Below are 26,001 nucleotides of genomic sequence, written 5' to 3'. Positions count from 1 at the left end.
GTTCTGGGATCCGCTACCCTCTCCCAGCCAGAAAAGGGATCTGCTGCCCTAAAGCACTACAAGTTCTCGCCAAAGCCCAGACTGGAATCTGGTAGATGGGCCCTGCAGAGTGCCGCTGAGATCGGCTGTTGTGCCCAGGGTGCACAGCCATCCCAGCACCCTACGCCTTCCCACTCCTGGCTTGCTGCAGGAACTTGAAAATGGCAACCAGAGGAAGAAAATCGTAAAAAAATCCCCACCACTCAGGCAAACTTTCCAGGCAGAAACAAAGGCAAGTTCAGGAAAACAGACTAATGGCCCACCTACCAGAACAGAGACCTCAGCGTTTGAGGAAGGACAAGCAAGACAAGTTCTGCAGTAAGCACTTCATGACATGGGAGGGAAGTAGAAACATCCGTGGTTAAAGCAGTTTCTACACAGCCAAAGGCAATGGTTGGGATGCTGTTTTAAAGGAAGGAAGGGACGCTGAGACAGTACCTGCCTTATGCATGGTGCTTGCTGGTGGCAGAATAACAGGGAAATAAAAAGAGACTGTTCCCTGGAAAATGAAATTAATTTGCTGATCTAGCTGAAGATCAGGGATGAATCAACACATTTTCAGAATAAAAAAAAAGGTAAACAAATCAACCAATGCTTTTGAAGTTTTTAAAAATCGGATATTGCTGTTGCTCCAGTCTGCCAAATCCATAAATTTGTTCCCCTGCACCATCTAGCTAGAGCTATTTCTACAGGTAGCTGTGATATGCTGATAGTTGTGGAGGTGTATTTCACAATGAAATGAATTACAGTGAACACAGAATCACAGGATGGCTGAGGTTGGAAGGGACCTTCTGGAGGCCATCTGCTCCGACCACCTTGCTCAAGCAGGGTCACCTACAGCTGGTTGCCCAGGACCACGTCCAAACAGCTTTTGAATACCTCCAAGGATGGAGAATCCACAACCTCTCTGGGCAACCTGTTCCAGTGCTGAGTCACCCGCACGGTGCAAAAGTGTTCCCTGATGTTCAGGTGGAACCTCCTGTGTTTCAGAAACATCCCAAACTGCATAGCAGAAAATGCCAAATCTGATTCATTCACCTAATCCCATCCTGCCTGTGCAATGATGATGATAGTTACTATCACCAGCCCCAGGCAATCTGCTGAAGTGGTTGATGTAAAACTTAATTAGTAAAAATTAGAATGAGGATATAGAAATTTTGGACAATAGATCCTGACAAACTAATCTGATATATTCCTTCTCTTATCAAAGAGAAAATTAAAGGGTGATGTAACAACCTGCATAGGTCTGCTGGGCAAAGAGACTTTGTTAACAAATGATTCTTCAATCCAGCAAGCAAAGCTATAACGAGATCCAATGGCTGAAAGCAGAAGCTAGACAGACTCAGACCCCAAAATAAAGCATAGAGTTTTAACAGTGGGGATTACTACTCACTAGAAAACCTCCTAAGCGTATGCTCTTTCGCTGGTGATTTTAGTTCAAATTCTCATGCTTTCCTAAAAGATGTGATACCTCAGCAAACCTCCAAGAAGAGGTTGGAGGGTTGCTGGCCAGGGTCCAGGCAAGGTCTAAACTCTCTGCCTACACTTACCTCTCTGCTGCCTTCCCCCATCTGTCTGATCCTGTGTTAGAGCCCCAGCATCTCTGCAAGGGGCTGCGTTCTCATGACTCCGCACTTGACAATGTCACAAGAGTATGAACATTACCTAGGTTTGTGGTTTTCATGTTTTCTTTTGGGAATTTTTCTAGGGAAGTCTGCTAGTTCACGTATGGATGTGTAGCGTGGCACAACATGGTGTAAATGCCATGCTGAGGTATGTGCTCGGGCTGGGTTTCCTGCCATCTTTGCTATGTGACATTGATTAAACCATCCAACAAACAAATGAAGACAAAGAAAACCATGGGCAGCCTGTCTGATGGACAAGTTGGAGTGGGCAGGAGTTTATTAATTGCAGAGTCAGAAAGGAAGAGCAGGACTTTGTCCACCTTATGCATAAACAGCACTGCTAAGCTACGTTCACGAGGGACAGATGTCCTCCTCCTGCTCAGGTTATCAAGACATTCACTTGCCTGTGGTCTCTAGGGTTGTCTGGTGTCAAGGTCTCGCTCATCCCACATGGAAATGCAGGTCTCCAACTGACTGTGTCTAACCTTGTGGCTATGGTCCCATGCCGTGGCTTCGTGTCAGGGTAGACCTGGCTGTGCCTCAGTTCCTCACTCCTCCATATAGTCCTAAGAGGGTCACTGTAAGATCAGAGCCCCAAAGCATTCTGCACAGGGAGGTCAGAAGTCAGTTTTAAAATAACGTACGGTGGCTCCGTTTGGTGGGAATTAAACAGGGCTTGTTCAAACTCACAGTGAGGGAAGGGAGTTTGGCAGAGAAATGTCGCACAAGAAGCTATTCAACTGCTCTCCTACAGCGATGATACGTGCTGAATTTATCCAATGGCACTGCACAGAAACAGAAGAAAAAAATTGTTTTTAATTTTCAGACCCAATGTCTGTGGCTCGAGGTTCCACTCCTACTGCTGCCCCGGCTGGAAAACGCTGCCCGGAGGGAACCAGTGCATTGTCCGTGAGTATCCATTTTCCTGTTAAGGGCACCAAGGGAACTAACTAACCGCCATGTGGGAAGGAATGCGTATCTCCCACTTCAGCAGATGACAGAACATTTCATAATCCGCTGGGACAGGAGCAGCGATTGCTGGGAGTTCTCATCTCTGCTAGTCTTGATTAAATTGGTTGCAATTGGTCCCATTTAGTGCGTGGCCTCTTATTTTCTGCCAAATTGCCACTGTGTTCCTTGTTGCTTGACAGTTTGTGTGCCTGCTTTAGAAGATTAGCCTCAAAGGAAAGCTATTGGTGACTCCTGAGAAAGTTATTTTAGAGCTACTTGTTTAGATGAAGTAATTTCGTCACTTGCTAGAACAACAGCTAGATGCTGACATTGCAAACACGATGTCATGAGACAGTGGCTACAAGCAGGCATTTGCATCTTTCTTTGAGTGGCCATCCAAAGCAGGATGCTGATTTAGATAAATCACACCTCTGTTTTGGCAGGTAGCTTTCCTGGTTGGAGTAGAGCATTATTGGACTCTCAAAGTGCTGATGTACACCTATAAAATCCATTAAGGGGCTGATGTTTTGCATTTCTGTAGGTTAAAGGCGTGAGCTATAGGGAGATGAAGGAGCCTGCCCTTTGGAGGATGCTCCCATGGGAAGTGAAAGTCAGCTCAGGAGTAAATAAATGAGATTCTCACTGGAGACAGTTGGGGTAATTGTACCTGCCTTTAGTCATGCTTCATACTGAAACACAGTAAATGCACGGTGTCCTGGAGATATTAACCATAACCTGGACATATAGAATAGCAGACAGCACTATGGGATGCTTGTATCTCCCAGTATTTTAGCTTTCTGAATGAATCTTCTGCATTGGAGCACACTTGGAATTGTATGTGAATGCCCTTTTCCAAAACTTCTTAAAAATAATTGACAGTGGGAGGTTTCAAGCTGAGGAAAATAATAGGCTCCTCTAGTGGGATCTCCCACATAATAAAGGTCACATATTTCAGAAGTAATTCCACCTTCAGAGTCAAAAACTCAGTCATCTTGGAGAGAAACACCTTGTTGTTCCTAATATAGAGCTGTCTGGGACCTCAAATGTACAAAACTGAGCCCAGAGCTGCAAATATTCTCCTCTCAAAGGAAATGGTGTCTGTTGCGTTATGCGTGGCAGGGCCAGTTGATGTGTCCTTGCACACAACGAGTCACCAGTCCCAGAGTATGGCATTTTACTCAGAAAAGAAGGGCAATAAAGAGGCATGACGTCTCAAGAGTTAAATGCAGCCGACTTCACCCCAGGTGATGGTAGGATATGGAGTCCTGCGCCCTCTCCTTTCCCCACGAGAAGAGACAGGCAAACTCACAAAATCCTCCTCACCATCCCTTGGACAGCGGATGCCTCACCAAGGATACAAGGCTGGATTTTAATGCTGGCTGCAGCGAAGGGTTAAGGAACTCACAGCCAAAGAGCTGCTCTGTGGCATGCGGGGTTAGCGACACTCAGGGTTGTCTGCTGACTTTTCTCATAACTGTAAAACATGCCATCTGGGCTGGAGGTCCTCGGGGGACTGTGTGTTGTAATTGTATTTATAAAACACACAGAGATGAGATACTTTCATGGGGCTCTAATAAAATCTGTGCTTACACAGGTGGAACAATACTGCCAGCTATGCTCTTGGCTCCCATGGCACGGGAAAGGGGAAGAGATTAGCAGGGGTCCCGGGCAAGAAAGGATGGGGACTGATATGAAGGCATCCTGCTGATGCATCTCTGGCTGACTCAGGCTCAGCCCCTCATTCAACAGGAGATGCATCTCAGTTAACAGGCAGTTTCCTCAATGCCAGACCGTGGACTGCAAAATGGTTCATGGAAACACAAAAATTTTAAGGAAAAGAACAACCTGGCTCAGCGTGAATGTCACCTGTCTCTGCTGAGAAACATTTTTAGCCGGCAAAAGCAGTGAAATGTGCCTTCCTCATCCTCTGCTGCTGAAAAAGCAATGTGGCAGCAGGAGCAGCCACAGTCTGCGATAAAAGGAAGGTGTCTCCAGGAACTCCCTGTGAACAAGTGGGTCCTTCCCACTGTTGCTCTGCCTGTGCCAGGGTCCTCAAGAGATGCCCCAGCTTCCTCCCCAGGTTGTTATTCTTAAAAGAGATGATTTCACACCCTTTCGGCAGCCAAAAGCACATCTGCGAGTGAGTTCACGGACTAGCACGTTGTGCTAATCGCTGTGTCCTTTTCTTCCTCCAGCAATTTGCAGGAATTCTTGTGGTGATGGATTTTGTTCACGGCCAAACATGTGTACGTGCTCCAATGGACAACTTTCTCCCAACTGTGGCTCAGCTGGAGGTAAGAGAATATTGCTGGTGATTGTCCTCCCTCCAGAGTAGTTAAGTGCTCTCTTAAAAATTTCCCAGTCACAATGAAAGGAAATCTCTGGAATATTTTGTGTTTTGGCAGCCAGGTTCTAATCTGAATTGGGCAGTAGTCACAAAATCTTTCATTTCTTGCGGCGCTTTTACTAAGGGTCCTCACTGCCCCCAATACCTGGAGAAAACTGGCAACGGGCTTGCAATTTCTGCTACTTTGGTATGAGAAATCTTACAGGATGCAGCTCAGAAATCACATCTCACAGCGGCAAGCAGCGACACTGCTGCCAAAGAGTCCATCCACCCCTGGCTGTTCTTTGAAGTGGAATTAAATCTGTCACTGCTTTTGTTAACCAAATAAATATTTTTTTTCCAATGGAAAAATTATTAAGCTTGGCTTAGGCTGTGATTTGGACGTCAGGGAGAATTGCCCAGCATTTTTAGCAAACTGCAGTGACACGATGAAGTTGCGCACTGGCAGAGCTGGGAATGCAGAAACGGCATTGCCACTTTTTCTTCTTTGTTCTCCCGTCTCGGACCTTCAGGACAGAAATGTGAAAAGCTCTGGGAAGAGGACTGGGTGGCTGAGGTTCCTGAAAAACAGACTATGGAGGACTCAGCAGCGTGACAGTCACATATCCAGAAAGCAATTCCCATATCCCTCTGGTAATCCCTGCAGGATGTATTCAAGACCAGATCTTGCTTGCAACCACTCCGTTACCCTGCAGCACATGGCTCTGCACAGAAAACACTTCTCTTGCTTGAGTCTAAATCCTGATAGCTAATGGTCTTGTGTACTTTCTGGAAGGGAATTATTGCTCCTCTGTGCCCCTTTTTCCGCTGGGTTGTATTGCTGGAGAGGACCGGGGAGTTATGGCAGACACCAGGCTGGATATGAGTCAATAGTCATGTAACAGAGGTCGACGGCCACAAGTTGCCACTTGGGATGTTCAAGCTTGGGCTCTTCAGGCACGAAGAAAATTTTCTTAACACTGGAGGGTGGTGCAGTGCTGGGACAGGTAACCAGATCGCCCTCCTTGCGGGATTTGAAGACGTAGCTAGACAAAGTCATAGCCAGCCTGATCTGTAGGGAGGCTAGATGGAGATGTCCAGCAAGCCCTTCCACCCACGCTCCTGTAAGCCAGCACAGAGACCCACCTGGGTCAACGTGGGCTACGCACGAGCCAACAGGTCTGCCCGAAAGGGCTTCAGCTGGTTCTAAAGCCAGTAGCAGTGTGTGAACGGGGGCTGGCCTGCGCTCTAGATCTCCAAATGTGGGCAGTGATACTGGGTGACCATTTGCACCTGACTGTATAAGCAGGCCACCCATACATGGTGACACTACTCAAACACACCAGCCAAAAAAAAAACCAAACCTGCAAGCGAAGGAACAGAGCTGTGACACAGTGTTGTTTTAAGAAGGCTGATTTTGCTAGTGCCCTATGTAAAATGCAGAAATTAATGGGATTTTATGGAGTCTTTTAAGGTCTCAGATGGCCATTGCTAGCGACAACCCAGAAATTTATTTTCCATTATTGCCCATCCGTAGGCAAGCTATTGTTAATAAAGTGACTTGCAGGCATCTGATTGAAGGCCAGAGAACTAGCCCCCTCAAACCTCAAAACCACATTCAGGGTGTGACTCAAAGAAGGAAATTCCCAGAATCTGATTCCAAAGTGCCACGTTGTGCTACAGCCCTGCAGATGTCCCCAGCGAGTGCTCAGCACCAGAGCCTATGTGTGCACGGCTCCGCAGACCTTCCCCGTGCTTCGCTGAGAGGAAGGTGCTGGAAACACAAAAGTTTCTGGAGTGAGGGTCCATATGTTAGCAATCACGGAGGAATGCGAGGAATGCTGTAAGCAGTATATACATTTGGGCACAGACCTGGCATTCCCCTGAGCCTGGGGTGGATTTCAGCGTGCACTGGGGGGGGGGGACGACGGGGTGGGTTCCTCTGCAGGGGCTTCATCAAATCTGGCATTCATTGTGGGGATGTTTGGATCTGCATTTATCATGAATGCTTCAGGGAGGTAAAGCAGACAAATTGTGCATTCCAGAGGCAATAAAAGCCACTCTGCCTCTCTCTGTCATAACAAAAAGCTTGGTTTCCTACTTCGGGGAGTAAAGATATTTTAGGAGTAATTTGCAAGTGACTGTTTAGATAGTAGTAGTCAGTAAGCAGACAGAAAACCTGCCTGCAAACTCCACTGCTGATGGCTGGCAGAACAGCTGCAGCCACTGATCCTTTAAAATAAATTGTAGAACTAATCCAATCCAACCCAATCATGGGAAAAGTTAACTAGGGCGAGATGTCATTCTCTTTTTCCTAGAACTTTGGTCTCTGCTACCCTGGAAAATCCTGACAAAGCGTAACAGGCCTTTAAATTCTTGGTTGAAAGATGTTCTTCTCCGCTCCAAATCTGCAGGGGGTTCTAACAGTGCCAGCCTTGGAGATAAGCCAGATGGTGATGGGACTTCAGGGCTTTTGGGATCATGGCAGGAGTAAGAAATGGGACCTGCTCTGTGCAGGTCCAGGAATAGTCTTTGCCAATTAGTTGGAAAGTTTCTGGATGAGCATCAGGGCTCTTCTTATGTCCAGACCCTGAACTCCCCAAATTTCTCAGCTTCACTAAACCTTACCCCTTGCTGAACGCATTGGGTGCGAGGCTCAGGACGCTGTGTAGGGAAGAGCTCTGACGGATGGACAGCTCTGACAGACAGACACTTCCTAGCTACCTCTGTCTCTGGGCAGCCCTCCCGGATTTGCTGTATGTAATTGCTTTCCCAGGGCTGATTAATTGTAGCGAGGGGTGTAGGGTAAGCATGTGCTGGAAACAGTGCCTTTTCCCAGAGAGACTGGTCTCATGTCTGACAATCTGGGCAATGCTTTGAAGCCTCAAGCTTAGTTTCCTTAATGATTAAGCTTTCATCTAAATTTGGCCTGATCTCTGGCCATAGAGCAATAGGAAGAATAGTAGACATCGTGACTAATTCAAACCACACCAGCAATGCATGGATTAAATGTACAGCACATGTGCCGAGCATTCTGAATGCAAAGCTCCGAGACTTCCCATTCCGCTCCTCCTTCCTTTCAGGCTCCCTATGAACAAGGCGTCAACCATGTAATTATCCCTTTTGGACACTTCTGAGTCCTACTACCTTTTGGACAGACATTTCACTTGCACTGGCCCCAACTCTTCCCTGCTTGGAACTGATGTTGCATGCACAGAGAAGACACAAGCCACAGCTGAGCATCCACTCACATATGCACTCTCCAGCCCCACCTTCTTCGAGCTGCCAAGTCACGGCCCCTCCTATCCCTGGCAGACATGAACTGTGGTGTACATGCTGAAAAACAGTTTTCACAGAACTTGCTATAACCTCAGGCATTTGCAATTTGAGTTGTCACATCTTACAAAGGAAGAATGCATTGTTCCAGGCGTTTCAGTAAAGAATGAAAGCTGTTTGACCTGTATTTGTAACTCAATGTTTAGCAGTAAACCTCCCCTTTTGGGCTCTTCTAATTTAATACCACATTCCTTAAACATTGAATAGCGATGAAACAGTTAAAGCCAATACTGGCTTTGTGTCTACATCAGTATAAAACTTCCCAACTCTTATTTATTGCTATTGTTTTCCTACAGCACATTAGTCACATTCAGTGTGTCATAATCAGTGTGAAAGCTGAACTCTAACATAGAAAGAAGAATAGATGATACGTGCTTTTCTTTTCAGATTTCTTAAAAAAGCCCTCTTGTATTAAATGAACCTCAACAATAAGGCCACATAGTAATTGTAAAAGGAAGAGAAATATCTTAAAAGTTGATCGTTTTCCTGCACCAAAGAAATTCTATCCCCCCAAACATCTTGTAGGTCTTTTAATATGAAGGCATTTTAAAGATTAGGCAGCTCAGAATGTGAAAAGCGTGGTTTTAAAATGGAGTAATAATCTAAAAGAATAATAAAAATGGTATGAAAATAGTTGAACAGTGTAGTATCCTAAAAGAAAGAATTGTTTAGAATGACAGAGTTATCAAAGAAAGGGAGATACCAGGAAACATGCCCTTACTTGCAGTCACATGAGCTATGGCAGGACACCCTGTAGAAAGGACAAAGCTGCAGATGTTTAATTGGGGTAGATTCCTTAACGAAGTAAAATGATGAGTGTCTCTGGTTTCTGTGGAATGAGGTCTATTTATATTACTCTAAAAACTGTTTGCCATAAGAGAACAATGATACCTTGCCCTGTATAAGATGGACTTGAAGAATTGCGTCCCCGAAATTGCTCCTAGTTTCACACTGCCCATCGTGTTCATGGCTTTCCCCTATCTGAACAGTTCAATCCTGCCAGGTACAGGAACAATAAATATGTCTGACGTCTGGGGAATAAAGAACAGACTATGGTATTTACTTTTGTAAGCAACTCTGGGGTAATTATAGCACAGTAGAAGTGCAAGCCTTTAACCACACCATGGGCTCATTCATATCCTACATGGGAAGTCAGCAGTCTCTCCATTTAACTTGAAGGAACCGGCCACTTAATGTCACCCTTCGATTCTGCACTGAGACAAGAAAGTTTTGAACATCCATGACATGTGAGGTGTTCACCTCCTGTCACAGACAGTATTTGTTGCGTTGTCGTGTAATATTTCCCGGCTCTTCTCCGCAGTCCAAACCTGCAACGTGAGATGCATGAATGGCGGGAGCTGCAACGAGGAGTCCTGCCTCTGCCAGAAGGGCTATACTGGAACGTACTGTGGGCAGCGTAAGTACCCGCAGCACCCGCTGTACACACCGTGGGCTGGAGGGCAAGGCTAGGTTCATGCAGCCTCATGACTAGAGAGGTCACCTTGCGCACGCTGATGTGCTCTTTGATGTCATCACTATATTCTCCTCTCCGCTGGAATCTCAGCCCGCTCTCCTTAGGGGGTATAGATATATATCTATATAGAGATATAGATATTAGATATACTTCCACTGTAAATATATATATAAATATATATACATGTATATGTATATTAGATATCATTTCTCTGTAAATAGTTTTAGATAAACAGCATATTCTCTGGGAACGGGCTTTTTGTGGGAAACCTTCATTTTAGCTCAAATGAAGTCTTCTTTCAATTAGAAGAAGAAAAACAAAAAACCCCAAACAAACCAACATTTTTTCATTATAAAGTATGCCTGGTTACATTTGGGGGGGTTCAATTTTTAGTTCTGTTTATTTGACAACACTGACTTTCTATAGGGAAACCTCAATATAGTCATTGAAAGAAATTTTACAACGTTTTATGACTTGGTTTTCTATTTCTTCAAAGCATCTATACGTTTCATAGGGAGAAATTTAATTTTCCCCTAGTTTCCCATGAAAGATATTTGGCAATTTTAAATCTTTGCTCATGCACCTTGTAGAAGCAACAACCAAACAACTTAAGTGCCATCTTTAAGAAGTGTCTAGTAAGCAAGTATGCACAATAGTTTTGAAAGAATCTCTGATCAAATGGAACTTTCCAGGCAAATTTCAAATCCCTGTATCAATGTGAGAATCACTAAAGTTCTCAGCGAAGTCTATAAGAATTTTTTTAAAGATGGGCAAAACACCATGTTTCCCCTAAACTTATCCTCAGCTATGACTGATTCATTTTTGCTGAAACTTTCCAAAAAGTTCAACTAAAGGCAGACACGCCATATGGAAAATTTCATTCTGAACAGCTAAAGCTTGGGAAAATTATAAGTAACAGCAACCCGGGGCTTATAATGGAACGCGCGAGGCAACCTTAATTATGTGCTGCTACCAGCTCCACCTATAATATCCTCAGTAGAGTTTTCATAATGGTTCAGATATTGGCAAGACATCACTGACAGGGTGGGGAACAATGGAGAGTCCCACTGGCAGCATCCCAGCAGAGCAGATTTCGGCTTCCTCGGCTCGAAGATGGGTGTAGCCTTTGAAGGCTGTGAAATGCAGCAGTACCTGGCCTCTCTGCAGCTCAGAGCTTGGCACTAGACCGAGCGAGGGCCACACTGAGGTATCGTACAAGACTGCTGTGGACCTCACCTTTCACGAGATTATATTCTTCTCATCTTCAGTGCGCCGGTGTTGTTGGGCAACCGAGTAGCTCGGAGAGCGAAGCTCTGTATAGGAACTTTAGGAAGTGTCATAACAGTCATCGCAATCTCATTAGTCATTACAGCTGCTGAGATTTTAATAGGTCAATGGCATCTGTCACAACCAGCAATTGTTCATGTCATGTGCAGAAGTGTTCCTACATCCCGTTCAATTAGCTTAGCCTCAGCCCAGGACCTAATCAGCAACCTACTCCTTGGACTTCAGTCCTAGACTATTGACTGCAGTTTTTCAACTAAGGGTAGCAGGTCTAATTTTAAGTCAAGGAATACTTGTGTGCTTATCAGACTGGTTCTTCTTTGCTTTGGATACGTGGGATTAAATGGCTGACTAGTCTCCTCTCCTCACATTTCACTGTTGTCGTACGTTAAACATTTTCCTTTATGCAGTTTCTCATTTGTATCAGTTCCTCTTGATCTTGACATTTAAATCCCAATGCTGACCTGAATGAACTGAGATTCCAGAGCGCAGGAAATCCTCTCAAGTGAAATAAGAGTTTATAGCCTTTTTGTAAATGGGTTCATTCATAAACAGAAAGTAATTTGCCAGGAAAAAGTATCAGACTTTTCTCTGTACGTTCAGTTCATGGAGGAGACTCCTGACGGGTGAACAACACGAAGTAGGTGATATTCCAAGTCCTGCCAGCACCACACGTCTCACACTGTGGTTTCACTGAGAGCAGAAATCACTGATTTCTCTTTCTATTTCAAAATAGCTGTCTGTGAAAATGGCTGTCAGAATGGAGGTCGATGCATTGGGCCAAACCGTTGTGCTTGTGTCTATGGATTCACCGGTCCCCAGTGTGAGAGAGGTAAGGAACACATTTTCATGATATTATCACTGACAGAGCATAGGATCAGGAGTTGAATATTTAAGTATGTGTATTAAAGATACTAAATTTTATGTGAATTTCTGCTCAATTCCTCTGCCTGATGATACAGCCTGTAATGACAACCCCATGCCCGAAGCATTCCCTGAGATCCCTGGTTATTACATGTGCAGGGTGCGAAGTGCCTACTGACTGCATGGCTGTTCAGTGTCTCTGGATCCTCCTCGCCGCATGTGGCCCCTTGTAGCTGTTTGTTAAACATCAATAACCCCCCGTGCTGAGTACAAAAAGGGTATTTTTCTCTTGGGCATTTCCCTGTTTCTTGTCTTGATAACCTGTGAGTGGCTTAGAAATGCCAGGAAGCCCCTTACCACAGCGTCCTCATGAAGGGAAGGTGGCACCATCAGTCCATTCCTAAAAACTAAGAGAGAAGGGAAAAGAAACGTAAGCCAAAATTTTCAAACGTGCCAGTGTGATGGGTTGACCCCAGCCAGCAGCCAAACCCCCATCCTACGTCTGTCTCACTCCCCTCTCCCTTGGGATGGGTAGAAGATAGAAGGAAGTCAGAGAGACTCATGGATGGAGATGATGTCAGTTTAATAAGGAGAGCAAAAACTGTGCGTGGTAACAAAGCGAAATAAGGAATTGATTCACTACTTCCCATTGGCGGGCAGACGTCCAGCCAATTCCTAGGAAACAGGACGTCAGCACCTGTAACGGTGGCTTGGGAAGACAAACACCATAACCATCTTGTATCCCCCCTTCCTCCTCCTTTCCTTGATTTCCCTCATTGCTGAGCAAGACATCATATGGCATGGAATATCCCTTTGGTCAGTTCGGGTCACTTGTCCCAGCTGCGTCCCCTCCCAGCCTCTTGCCCAGCCCCAGACTACTGAACTGGGGCTGGAGAGCAAGCCTTGACGCTGTACAAGCACTCTTCAGCAACAGCCCCGCACTGGTTTAGCTACAAAAGAAAACCACAGCACCACGATGAGGAAAGTTAACTCCATCCCAGTCAGACCCAATACAGCCAGCTAATTTTGGTGCCCATCTTGAGTTATCCTGAGCTGGACTTGCAGGACTCGATGATCTTAAAGGTCTTTTCCAACCTAAATGATTCTATGATTCTGCGACTCTCAGCGTTCACTGTTCCTGCTCGGCACCGCGAGTACGACTCACGGCAGCTCTTGCAGAGGAGTGATGTCTAAGGAATTAGGGACCACACGCAGTTAGGGACCGCATGCAAAATGGTGGTTTAAGGACTTGGCCAGCTCGCGCAGGAACTCCATCAGACATGGGTAGACGGCAGTTCACCGGGCGAGCACTCAGCTCCCCTATCAGTAAGACCATTTCTGCAGCCTCCTGCCTCTCTCGCTATATAGAATCGAATTCCTGCAGCAACTCAATTTATTGCCTGAATTTGACATGTCCTGCGTGCTTCAGGAGACAGTTACTTTTGGGTGAAGGAGGTCAATACCATGTACCATCAAAAATTAAAACTAATGATGTCACCAACGCTAACAGCCGATAATTTTCAAATGAACATGGACCTGAAACCCCAAAAGTCAATATTCCAACCTTTGCAAAATTATTTTTATGGTTTAGTAGTATATTTACTTGACAAACCTTGAAAATTATGACCAGAACTTAAGGTTTTCCATGAAAGAACCTTATTTTAGTAAAAATGTTTCGAAGGGAAACATAAGCCAACTCTGGTTTATTGTAAACCTCACGCAGTTCGATGCCAGCTGCTCATCCAGTATGAATCGAAACAGCTCCAGTACGAACCACAGTTTTCACCAGCTAAGCGTATGGCTTTTAGTGACATGTAGCTTTGCTGTATTTCATCCAGCCCGCATGTGCTGAGTGGCTAGATCAGATTTACATTTGGGCAGTGTGGGTATGACTGAGGTTTTGGCTGAGACATGAAATTTCTCCCTTTCCTGTTGGCTTAAAGGGACATCTCACGACACTGCTCTGATATGATTTTTGGCAAGGGTCAGAGTGGCACAGAGCAGAAATGAAACTGAAACACGAAGCCAATGTGCAAACTCCCAGGATTAAGATCAAAGCACCCTGGAAATATTCGGCTTTTCTAGCCTCTTACTTTCTCGAGATTGGGCTCATTCTCTTTAACTCCATGTCCAAGGATTGGACTGTTCTTGCCTTTAGTGTTTTTTTCCAAGTTGGGAATTCTTGGCAACGTGATTTAGAGGGTGAGATAGGAATAACAGTTGGTTTCCGGTAGCCCAGGCATCAGTCAGCCCTGCTTGAACAGCGGCCAGCAGAAATACGCAGAACTCAACATAGTTGTGCAATGTTCCCTGGTTGCAAAAGTATCTACCGAACCTAATGGTGCAGGTGCCCCATAAAAGGCCTCTGCTGTGGTTTGAGCCTCACATTTATTGGATGCAGAGAAGGGAAAGCTCTTTAAAAGCCTCCACACACATTTACTGAAGTAACCTTTCATTGTTCCAGTCTCCGTCTTTGTACTCTCCTGCAAACACAGGTATCGGTCGAGCACTGCAGTTATATGTTCTTTAAGCCCTCTCCCTGCCTTTTTCTAGCACACACACACACATGCACATGCAGATATTCATTGCTTTAGTTATGGAAAGGTATTACGATAACAGCCTTTCTCTTTTGAAGGCTCTACCGTGCAAGATTCCTTCCCCTAAAACCCTAAACCCAAGCTCCAGAACTGTGTCTGTAGAGCTGCTTTCTTTTTTTCTAGCTCATGGGGATCTGAAGTATTGAGATTCATAAATCAATACGGACATTGGCCGTGTTTGAAAAGAAAGCTGGAAATTTCTTAAAGAAACTTCTGGATACAGCAGTGTCAGGAGGGACTGAAAAATCCGACTGTCCAGACTCTGTGTGCGTGGTAGTGGAGGGGGTAGGAGAGAGTGGAAGAGGCAGGGGAAGAAGGGGTCTGAGCAGGGGCAGACTTCGGAGACATCTTGTAATGTATAAAATTCTTTAAATAAAGAGAGCATTTTTACAAAGCCTTTAGAGATTTGGTTTAGTCCAGACTTGTACTAAGAGACAAAACAAGCTCTCCAGCTGTGTATACACAGGTCTTCCCTGCCAAGACAAACAGAGCGCTTGCTTTGCTAAGAGATGTTAGAAGTTACACTTTTCAAAGAGGCTCCTGGCTGGGCAGTCGGGGAGTTTGCAGCCAGGTGAGGTGGTTGTGACTGACCTACCAAGAATAATTAGCGTAAGAGCGAAGAGCTTAGCCCTTCCAAGGAGAAAATGAATTCCTGCTCCATCACTAGGCCTGTTAGGATGAAGTCCCTAAGCACCAGACGTACTGAGACACGGCCACTGTTGAATTTCTGTTCAGTTTCTCCATTTAAAGCAGCCATGGTATTTGACACGTTTACAAGCATCCTTGGGAGTCTCCAGTAACAGGAGACTCAAGTAGCAGGCTTGGAAGCAACATGGATCATCTATAGCTCTCAGTTTAGCTCGGAGTCTCGTTCCTGAAGATTTTTCTGAAGAAAGATTAGTTCAAAGCAGAGCCTGAAACCCACTGGCTTCATATGTAGGAAGTCCAGGTTTCAGGCCAAGGCTCCGTGGTGATGCTCTCATAGCACAGCTGGGTACCTGGTTGAGTACTCTGGAAATTCCTGAGATTCCTGCCTGCATCTCTGTGGGCAGAGAGCTTCCGCTAATGCCAGTTACTGTCTAGTGAGAGATCATTCACCTTCCTCCTTCCCACACAGAGTAGCTACTGTGATGTTTCTCAGGGGGGAACCATTGCTAACTGCTAAATGCAGCGTGCTGGCATTAGGCAATAAGAATGCACTCTTGCACTCTAGCATCCTTCTGTCTGCTGCTTCCAGAGCACAAAATGAGAGACTGTCCTGGCTACAGAGTCCAAAGAAAATGACAGGTAGTTTAAGCTGGCTTTCACTGCCTTTCAGGAAAGAAAGCAGAGATAATGTGATACGTACAGTCATTTCCCTCAGTACTGTGCTGTGAGATGTCTACTGATAGGAACCATCTGGATGGGCAGATCAGACCACGCTCAGCCTGCAGAAGAGAGGACGTGTTGTAGGATGCATCTCTCCATCTCTCCCAGCCCCATTACTGAAATGGGGCAGTTGGTTTGAATCATAGCTGGGTAATGTGGAGATTTTATGTTCTGAGCAATAGGACAAAGCAGTATGAGCTCTGCTGCTCCATCCTGAGTTTGGCCCACTGCTTGCGCTTGTTTGGGCAGCTCATTACATCACCCTGTTATGTCTCTGTAAAATAATAGACATTTTGCTGCAGCACCCCAGCGTTTGCAGGAGGGGTGGTAAATCAACTGCTAACAGCGATAAGAGCACGACTGAGGCAGGACTGTGTGTTGAGATACAGTCAACTGTGCGTTTGCGCCTGATGATGTTCCCAAATAAGCCACTTCCTGGCTGGAGCTACAGTCTTAAATAAACCATAAGATGTCTCAGACTGAAAAGTTGTGTTAAGAGACCAGTCTGTTAGGAAGGATGGACTCGCTCCAGCTCATGCTGCTGTGGCTGGCTGGCTTCTGGACCAAGAGCTGGTTCGCCTTCAGCCAGCACAGACACACTGGATGCTTGATGATGTGCTTTTACAGGTGGAGATGTTACCTCAACCTAAGAAAAGGCACTGACTATTTTCAGCCTGAAATAAATGCCAGGAAATGTCATTTTTAAAGAGCCCCCCTTTATCAAAATTCACCAGTGTCCGTGTTTCAAGTGTAGCAGAAGCAGGCCAGATGATACCTAGCACATAGATGACCCTGACCTGCTGACTCTTTGGCCTTGCAACTTACTATCGTATTTGGGGACCTCATCTGTCTGCTCCTCTGCCACTCATCTGCTCCCCTGCCAAAGAGCTCTGTAGGAGAAGCCCCTTGAGCTCAACAGAGGCATAACCAAGAGTCCCAAGGGATTTCCTTCACCCAGGAGAAATCTCTAAGTGGTTTGTCCAAGCTGAAGTGCCAGTCTTCCTCAGGGACATTTCTTTGCAAGGACACCTGGATAAAATGGTGCCATTACTTCAGGAATAGTCTTTGGTCAAGCACACTATAGCCTGAGGGCTGTACCCTCATCAGCAGTGCATCCGCTGGCAGAAGTGGCTAGTTGACAGTGTCACGGGAGGGTGGGGTGTCCCTTAGCAGAGAAGTCTTGTTGTAGAATGTGACGAGCTGTGAAAGCAGGGACTGACCCAGGTCATTCTGCTGAAGCAAGGTGAAGAGACTGAAAGCTGAAGGAAAACAAGTTCAAATTGGAAAAACCAGATCATATTTTTAACAAGGAGGTCGGTTTCGACTGGCTGTCTTCCACAGGAATGTGCTGGACCCCCTGCACTACATAGCCTCACTTTAGACCTCTGTGGGGTAGATGTGTCCAGCTGAGCACAGCACGCCGTGAAACCTTATAGATGGAGTGATAACAGCACGAGGGGCAGGATTCACTGACCAAATGCAGACATTGACTTTAAGATGAATGTATACAGAGCGGTGATCAGTTCTGCCACAGACATATGGACTATGGACTTCTCTACATTTAATAAGGGAATCCCATCTCTGGAGTGTTCAGATCAAGAGGGAAGGGCTTTCTGATGATGTGATGTGGCTAATCCATATGTAGTAGGGTATAGGCAAGAGTCTCTGGTTGTCATGCACTGGCTTGTTTGATGTTCAGACCAATTCATCCTTACAGATTTAAAAACTGTAAATGCCTGAACTCTCTCTGCTGCAAGGCACGGCGTGGTGCCATGATCTCAGATTGTTACATGTACAGAAGGTAATACCACGCAAAGATACTAACTTGTTTCAAAGAACAGAGCTGCATTAGTCCAGCTAATATCTGTGCTGAGGCGTCAAGATTCTCAGAAAGGCTCGTTAGCTTTGCACAATTGCTCTTGTTTCTAGTGTGGCTGTTAGCTGTTCCTTTGCTCTCTGGGGTTGTGCTTTCCTACAGGGTTTGGGGTATCAGTTTAGACTGGCAAGCGCTGAAAAATGCGCCCATCTGTGTTGACGAAAGGAAGGCATTCAAACGCCACAAATCTATGCGGTTGCAGATTTATTTAGGGTTTTAATTTTACTTTATTTTGCTATAACCATAAAAAGAGATAATTTTACTTTTAAACTATAATAAACTAAATTCCTGAATGCTAAGCAACAGCTTCTGCTGCCGTACACTCAACAAGCTGCATGTTCAACAGCTTAGGGCTCCAGTAAGAGGCTGCTTTGTAATGGAAGCAATCTAACTACCTTCACACTTCGTTCAGGAAATACTCCACTTCGGAGGTAAATACCTTAATAGCTAGGTACTCAAAGAATCTTAGCATCATTTCCTCTCTCTACTTGACATCTTCAGGGATGAAGAACTAGTGAATATATTGTATAACGCCAGCAGCCTTTGGTAACATGAACTCACATTACATCAGTGTTGGAGGAAAAGCTGCAGTACAGAAAAAATGAATCTGTGGGGAGAGAGGCCAATTTTTTTTTAATAGTTTTACAGAAAAATGAAACATTTTGATGTCACGTCTCTGATTTCACCCTCCTTCAAGTAGGAAAAAATTTGTTGTAAAAAATGACAACATTTGACTCAGGTGAAGGTGTGGAAGCTCCTCCTGTGTTCCAAGGATGAGGTTTAATTTGGGTTTTTTTCCATCCAAATGCTGAAGTCTTCGCTGTGGATGCCAGTTGCTACCTCTCATGAAAGAAAGTCTTCTTTTACTTTGGGAAAAAAGATATTTAGAGTAACATTCTCGATCTTTGTGGACACTGTCTGTGGTTCCTATGATTTGTCTGGTTCAGAAGGCCCTTGCTATGTCTGCGTGTCCTCTCCTCTTAATGGTGCAAGGTTTCCAAAAGTTTAACCAACAGACTTGTGGGGTGGTGTTCTTCAGTGCAAACACTTCTGGGCCGAGCTGAAAGCCAGCTGTGCTCTTGAAGCCTTGCATAGTTGTTCCCAAGTCCCATATCCCATGAAGAGCCTTGGAAGGGATTGTGTCCATGTAAAGGTAATAGCAAACTTAAAACTGGCATATCCAGCGTCTGAGTTCTGGCTCTTCATTAGCCAGTGCAAGAAAACAAAGCCCTATTGTTGCACACAGTGTTTTGAACACATGAAAAAAAGCAAGGATTAGAGCCACAGCAGGTCCTAGACATGCTACGTCTATGGAACAGGCAGTGAGTATCTCCTGTTCTTCCATAGTCCTCACCGCAGGAGTACTCTCTTTCCAAAACCATAACCAGGACTGGATTGGATTGAAGTAAAAATGCTCCCAAACAGCAGCTTCTCACCAACAGAATCCATGTCTTTCAACATTGCACTGCTGATTTCAAGAGATTCTTATTTCTCCTATTTCTTTCCAAATACCTCAAGAAGGACTGTCAACCATTGAGTGAGGAGGATATGGGCTTTCAAAAATTGCCACGCTTGGAGCAGTTAAACACATGACAAAGAGGAATTCTGAGAGTCTGTGTCTGGGGCTTGATCCCATCCCGTGGCAGAGCCTTGGTTGGTCTCTTTGTGGCAGGTCTCCAGATGAAGCCACAGAGCACTCAGTGAAGAGCAGATCATGTTCTGCATGTCCAGTGCTTCTCCAAAAGCACGTTAAAGTATCAGGACCTTGGGATATAACCAGAGTGGGCAAAAGCAGGTCCCAGGCAGCTTCAGAAACAAAGTTCTACACAATCCCCTAGTAAACAAGACATAGTACATAGGAAAAGGAACAGATAGCATCTAAATCGCTACCCAGTACCTTTTACTTTAAAGCTGTTGCTAATCTGCTCCCATTTTCTTCCTGAATCTCCATTATGCTGCTTATATCAAGATACAGCTTTTTATGTTTTAGCATGTACATAACATGAGAATCTCCTCTGATGTGCACTCAGGGAGGATTTCTGAGTCTCCAAAATGTGTCTGTGTCTGTAGATTCTCCGAAGTTTCAAAAGGATTTTGATGCCTTTTGGGAGGGGGTTGCTAGTGAATCCAGGGTTCCTTTTGACTGATACAATTCCAGTCCTGGAAGAAATCTCCATTAACAATGAGTCAGGCTAATGCAAGTCCTCAGATTAGCATATTTTTATACGCTATATCAATTTATCAAAGAACCTTACTGTGTAGGACAGCAGTTCCTCTCATCCTCATAATTTCATTCGATTTCTATCAGGCTAACTGCCACTCATCCATTGTCCTGAAATATTTAAGCACTAGAAGAATTGCGTAAGGAGGCTGTGGATTTTCATATCTGTAGGTGTTTAAGAGCAGGTTATACAAATTTTGGTTAGGTCTAATTCTGGTAGTCAGTCTTGTGTAAGGGAAAGAGAAATCCAAAATGATCTCTAGCGTTCCCTCCTTCTAGTGACAGACACCTCAGGCCATATATAAACAGAATACATGATCCAAACCACCATCTTGTAACATACAGATGGACGTTAGTGAGTGTCTCCGCATAAACTGCACTTTAATCCACTCAGATTTCCAGATGATGGGAATATTGTAGAATACCCCATTATTCTTGCTTGTAAGGCCTCTCCAACCCCCCTCCTGAGAAGAGTTATTAAGAGTGGCTTTGTCTCAGCTTTTCTGTTTCCTCTTCATCATGATTTTTTTTTCCTAAAGTTTCAGTCTGATTTGGAGGCTTAGGAGAAACGAAGCAGCCACACAAGATGTGTCTGATCCCCATGCGTGCACGCAAAAGCCGTAGCAGGAAGCAGCCAACAGTAAAGGCGGTCCCTTTCCTCGCTCCTTCCTAACTCAGGTCACAGTCCTGAACTTCCCAAATGCTGCTCCTAGTGAAGTAATCAGTAGGGATGTATGTATTTCATACCTTTAGCTGGAAACTCCCCCAGAGCCCAGGCACACAAGAGCGTACATCATGCTAGCAAGAAAGGGACCGCAAATAGTTCATGGAAATTCAGTGATACCTGAGATGATAACTGGGAAAGGTCTTCAATCTCAGCCTTTGCCTTTCAGATGAAATTCCTTAATTTGAGCTGCCCAGTAGAATTTGTGTTCTGGGGATAAATGTCAGGTTAGCGAAAATATCTCCTCCATACAACCTCTGGCTGTGCCTGAAGGCCATGCACATTGTGAAACTGAGCCCCAAGCCAGCTGCTCTTCTGAAAGAAGAGCGACACACAGCAACAATCCCAGAGGAATGGAGAGATCCCAGAAACATGGACCAGGATGCGGCTCCTGAAACCAAGCTGAAATTCGCTTTGCCTGGGCCTCCACATGCATCCCCGGAGCTGCAAGGCTGTTCCAGGGTGTCATGAACTCGTATTCATTTCTTGGGTTTCAGTTCTCTGGGGTAGGAAAAAGGCAAGGGAACGCGCTGGCTGTGGTGGCTCCTGTCTGCCGTGCCCCCTCAAAGCCGTCTGGGTGGTGCGAGTATAGTACCACCCAGCCGAGACACGAGTTTGCCGGCCACTTGGCAAGCCCTTCTTCCTATCAGTTCCAGATTAAGCTTGAAATTACTTCAACCAAAAATCTTACAGAGGAATGCTATTGGCAGTGGTTAAGATTCCCCCCCCCCCCCGATGAGCTTTTTAATAAAAGACTGTGTTTACAAAGAGATTTCTCATCCTCGTTGGAAACCAGGCGTTCAGCTGATTTTTCCTAGTGCTCTGCTAATCCAGATGTTAAGACATAAAGCAGAATGCGTAGCTGAGATATGTGATGGGGTTCCTTCTCCTCAGCCTGCCTCCAAAGGTGAGGCATAAGCTCCCATTTCTCTACATTATGGTAGAAAAAGCATTTTGATAATCAACTGTAGTCCGAAGAGCTCTGACATCTACTGTTACAACTTGCCTGCATTTATGCAGAAAGGTCTGGCAGAAACTTCACCACGGTGGAATTCAACTCTGTACTCAACTGTAGGCTGCCATTTTCCTCCTGCAGACAGGTTTACTTGATAAAATAATTACAGTTCTGTGAAACCACATTTCCCTCTGATCTCTGCGGAAAGCCAATCATAGTCTGCGGGGAGTACTGGTGGGATGTAGACACATCCTGCACATATAATTTTCCTGCATGCCCCTGGGCTTTATGGTACAATCTTTAATGAGACAATCACATACTACTTTTCCCCTGCCAGAGGGTGGGCAGCACTCCCAAAGCACAGCTACTTAATACCTTTGTTTGCTGCTTGGTGTTGAGCCTGTGGCTCAGAGGCCAGTTCACTGTGCACAATGGGAACCAGCCTCTGGAATCAGAATTAATTTCCTCCAGAGACCTTCATGGAAACAGCATTCCCAAGATTTATCTTTAAATCTGACAGAAATGTTTTGACTGGAATTTTCCAAAACTGCTTATCCTGGATACAAACCTGTTTCAGCCTGAGTAGGTAAAATTTGGCAAAGGTACAAGTAATAGCAAAGAGGGTCTTTGCAAAGAGATGCACGAGTCGGCTTCGTCCAAAGGCAAGCCATTTGCATTGCCACTGAGAAACACAGGAGCATTTGAGTCAGCTGTAGCTGAGTGAGCCGAGGAGGCTGGACCGTCAGAGGTTGGGACCTTCTTGTCTCTGCAGCTGGCGCCGCATTCCCTGCTCTGGATTGAGCAGGAAGGTGGCTGTCTTATCTTCTGACCCTTCATCGCTCTTGGATGCAGTGACGTGTGGCTTTCTCTCATTCTCACTGCGGGGAGGGGTGTCCATGAGCAAGAGTATCCTGATGTTGTTGAACCTGCTGATCCTTGTGGGAGAAAAGTGGCGTGAAGATAAATGCCTGTTTTCACATTTCATCCGAATCTGGAGACTCTGCAAGGGCTGTAAGCAGCCCTCTGCCAGCTGGCTGTGAGGAGTGCAATGGGCCATCACATCACAGTCACAGGCTCCGTGGAGCGTGTTTGGAGGTAGATGCATGAACGGCTGCGGTTCCCGTGCACTGATACCAACCCAAAGCTGTGCATCAAGGCTGTGCATCAACCCTCTGTTCTCTGTAAGCCCATGAAGATGGACGAGGAGGAACGCAGACTGGCGGGAGAGGCATTGCTTGGTCCACATCTACTCAAGACCCTTGGGCAGTTCTGTGAATGGGCACTCAGCTCATGGTGGCACAGCAGCTCCAGGCCTGTCCAACCAAGCAGGGCCCACAGCCCCCATTTGTGGCAGGGACTTGGAACGCTTCCCATTGAATGCAAAGGCAAAGCCTGCTAGAGTGTAGTGGGATAAGGGTTGCTAAGGAGAGCGCAATGTTTCCAGTTCCATTAATTGAGTCTGAGAAGAATCTAATAACATGCTATTTGTGTCTGCTTGGTCATTTCTGAGACTTCCTCCTTCTATTTCAAGATACTTTAGCTGCGGATAAGCTTCTTCCAAAGAACACCTTGCTCTGCCTAGCACAAGCATTGCATTGCTACTTTTGAAATGCAGAACCTTTGCTGAATGCAGCAACGAACAGATGAAGATGACTGCAGCTTATGCACGGCAACACTGATACAATCAGGCAAGACCTGTAGAACCAACCACATTGTCTGGAAGTCCTTGCTTTAGTACTGTCCTTGCCGTCATTTCCTCCCAGCTCATTGTCCCAGAAGGAAGGTAGGCAAAGTCCACAAACCCTCTGCCCAAAAATGCTTCCCACCTGGCAGACACCAATTTCTCCTTCCCTTACTCAGTCCTGTCGGGAACACACAATCAGCTGTCCAGGAGGAATCCCCCCCAATTCAGTCGCAGCTCAGCCCAGCCCAGCCACCATCTCCATATACTCTTTCCTCCGATATCCAGGAGCCTGCCCACAGCCAGGATCTCTGCCAAAGGAGTCTGAGAGGTGCGAGGCTTCCCCCTGGGGCAGCCGTGTGTGTGGGGAAGAGTCTGGAGCTACCAAACCCCCATGCCACCCCCAGCACCTCCATTCCTGCACCTCCATCTCTGCACTAACTGACCAGGCAGCTCCTCAACAGCCCACAGCGTTCTGACCCCGTGGTCTCTTCCAGGACGGAGGACACAGCGTGGCAGTGCCAGCCCCCCTGCTCCAACCCTCCCAGACATTTCTACAACTGCTGGAACTACTGGCCCCGTGTTGCCGTGTGTGTGCTTTGTGCCTCAGATGCTGCTGCAGTGGAGAGCCCTTGGAGGAGGGTTGTGCGTGGGGCTCTATCTCAGGTTTCATCAGGCTAAGACTTTGACAGGAAACTGTAAAAATAGGACAGGAAAACTTAAAAAAGTTCTCCCTTTACTATTTCCTTTGAATATGTTTTTTCAGCACTTGGAATGTCTGGCCTTATAAACTGCCCCAGCCAGCTTTTTCTTTTCTGCAAAAGTCCAAACAGTTAAACATCAGGAATGTGGCTGTGTTTGTATGAGGTAAGGAAATGACTAGGTGGAGAAAGTATTCCATGAGAAAGGAGCCCTTTACGGAGACCCTCACCCTGTTCTCCCTGCATCCACCCCCCCCCCCCACCACCAAAGCTGTCACGTATCGACACAGCCTGAGAGGCTTAGCAGATATTTAGAGCTGCGTTGTGTGCCGAGACCTACGATCAATGTTGTAAAATCTCTGCATTCACATTTAGTGCAACAGAAATAATCGCAGGATTTTTGCTTGGCTCCTTTCAGTTGGTTGTTTGGCTGGTGGCTTTTGGATCCTGTTCCCCTGTGTACTTTCCCATACGTTTGTGGTCTCTCTAGAAGCAGGGCATGAATTGCTCCATTAAGCATTTAATTTGTAAGTTATCATCAGCTCTCCCGGCAGGTCCCAGAGGGCACAGCCAGCCTTCTCCGTGGGCTCTCCAGGGAACATCCCCATCACAAGCAGCCAGAGTTTGTGTGGGAATCTTTTTGGGTAGAAATCTGCAGAGGGATCTGCCAGATCAGTGCCTTGCCTCGGTTGCATCGGCTCTCGCTCACTCCCAGAGCTGGCCGTTTGTCTTGCTCCAAAAGCCCAGAAGGTTACAGACAGAAAGAATTGCAAGGCTGTGCTCCCGTGGCCGGGGGACCAAGCCTCCTGCTGATGGAAATCATTCATTGAAAATAGAAAAATAGATATCGGGCTTGATATCCACTCTCCTTGCTCTCCTGTACTCGGTTGCCGGAGCTTTTGGAAAGCAACGTGGAAGCCTGCCAAAGCCTGGGGCATGTGTTGTAGTGACCTCATCCCAGCGAGGTCTGTAGCTCCCCGGGGATTACTTACAGGCCACGTTTGTCCTTACTGTTTTAAGAAAAAGCCTTCAGCGAAAGCATTGTTTATTATGAGAAGGAATTTGATTTTTAGCAAAGAAAAATCTCTTCTCCCTTGCTGCTCTATTTATTTAGTTTGTGAAGAAGGAATTCACCCAGCCCACGGCCTGTCTCACGAGGGGATTCCAGCCAAATGGTGCCAGAGAAATGGCAGGCTGAAAGGCAGGGTGAGAGTGCGGAGGAGCTTCAGTCCCTTCGCCTTCCTTTTAGCCTGGACCTGCAGATCTGCTTACCCGGCTGGGGTCAGGCATATTCGTGTTTCTAGGATTGTGTTTTAAATAGCAAGGAAAGTAGTGCAATTGTTCCTGCTTTTGCATCTTTACCCAGGGAGCTGAATTCCCATTGCAAGCATTAATTTACTCGGTGACACTCTGCTGGATGTTATAAAAGTGGAGGAAGCTATCCTTTTTCTTGTGAAAATTTTCAAACAAAATGCTTCTCTTCAGAAGTTCTTTGTCAAAAACTACCGATTTTCCCAAAGGAACAGTAAGAACCAGTTAAAAGGGAGTAAAATGTTAATTTGAAATGCCTTTTTTTCTTCCCCCCACAGCAAAGCAGTAATTTAAATTGGATATGAAATAAGGTTGTAAATATTTCAGGTTCAGATACTATTTCAATCCAGGTGTTACAAAACATTTGAAAAATGCCCTTGTTTATGGAAGTGTTCCGTTTGAGATCTCCTTCAAAGAAATCAGTCTGAGTTGCTGAAATTAACGTTTCCATGCAAAATAATGGCATTGAGTTATGCTGTATATCCCAGGGAAACATTCCCTACAAAAGGTTTCCATTGTTTTCATTGAGCATTGGGGAAACTGAGCAATAGAGAAAGTGCCTTCCAACTGTTGTACATAAATGTTTGATAGCCTCAGAGTGGTAATTTTAAATAGTCTGAAACTGATTATTCTCTTTTAATGAGTCCAAGCTGCATTTCTGGCATAAA

The 26,001-nt window shown here is 45.6% G+C and overlaps 1 protein-coding gene across 2 annotated transcripts in view; it reads left to right on the top strand.

The window, feature by feature from the left end:
- FBN3 (fibrillin 3) overlaps positions 1–26,001 on the top strand; it is a 118,076-nt gene that overhangs the window by 20,616 nt on the left and 71,459 nt on the right. For both annotated transcript variants that reach the window (XM_050910372.1, XM_050910373.1), the window contains exons 3-6: positions 2,491–2,573; positions 4,811–4,909; positions 9,599–9,694; positions 11,772–11,867. In XM_050910372.1, coding sequence (XP_050766329.1) covers positions 2,491–2,573; positions 4,811–4,909; positions 9,599–9,694; positions 11,772–11,867 — 374 coding nt within the window. The remainder of the gene's footprint in view (positions 1–2,490; positions 2,574–4,810; positions 4,910–9,598; positions 9,695–11,771; positions 11,868–26,001) is intronic.

The sequence above is a fragment of the Gymnogyps californianus genome, chromosome 24 (genome assembly GCF_018139145.2).
Source record: "Gymnogyps californianus isolate 813 chromosome 24, ASM1813914v2, whole genome shotgun sequence".
NCBI classification, from domain to species: Eukaryota; Metazoa; Chordata; class Aves; order Accipitriformes; family Cathartidae; genus Gymnogyps; species Gymnogyps californianus.
The sequence above is the reverse complement of the archived record's forward strand: the minus strand, read 5'-3'. Positions and strand labels throughout refer to the sequence as shown.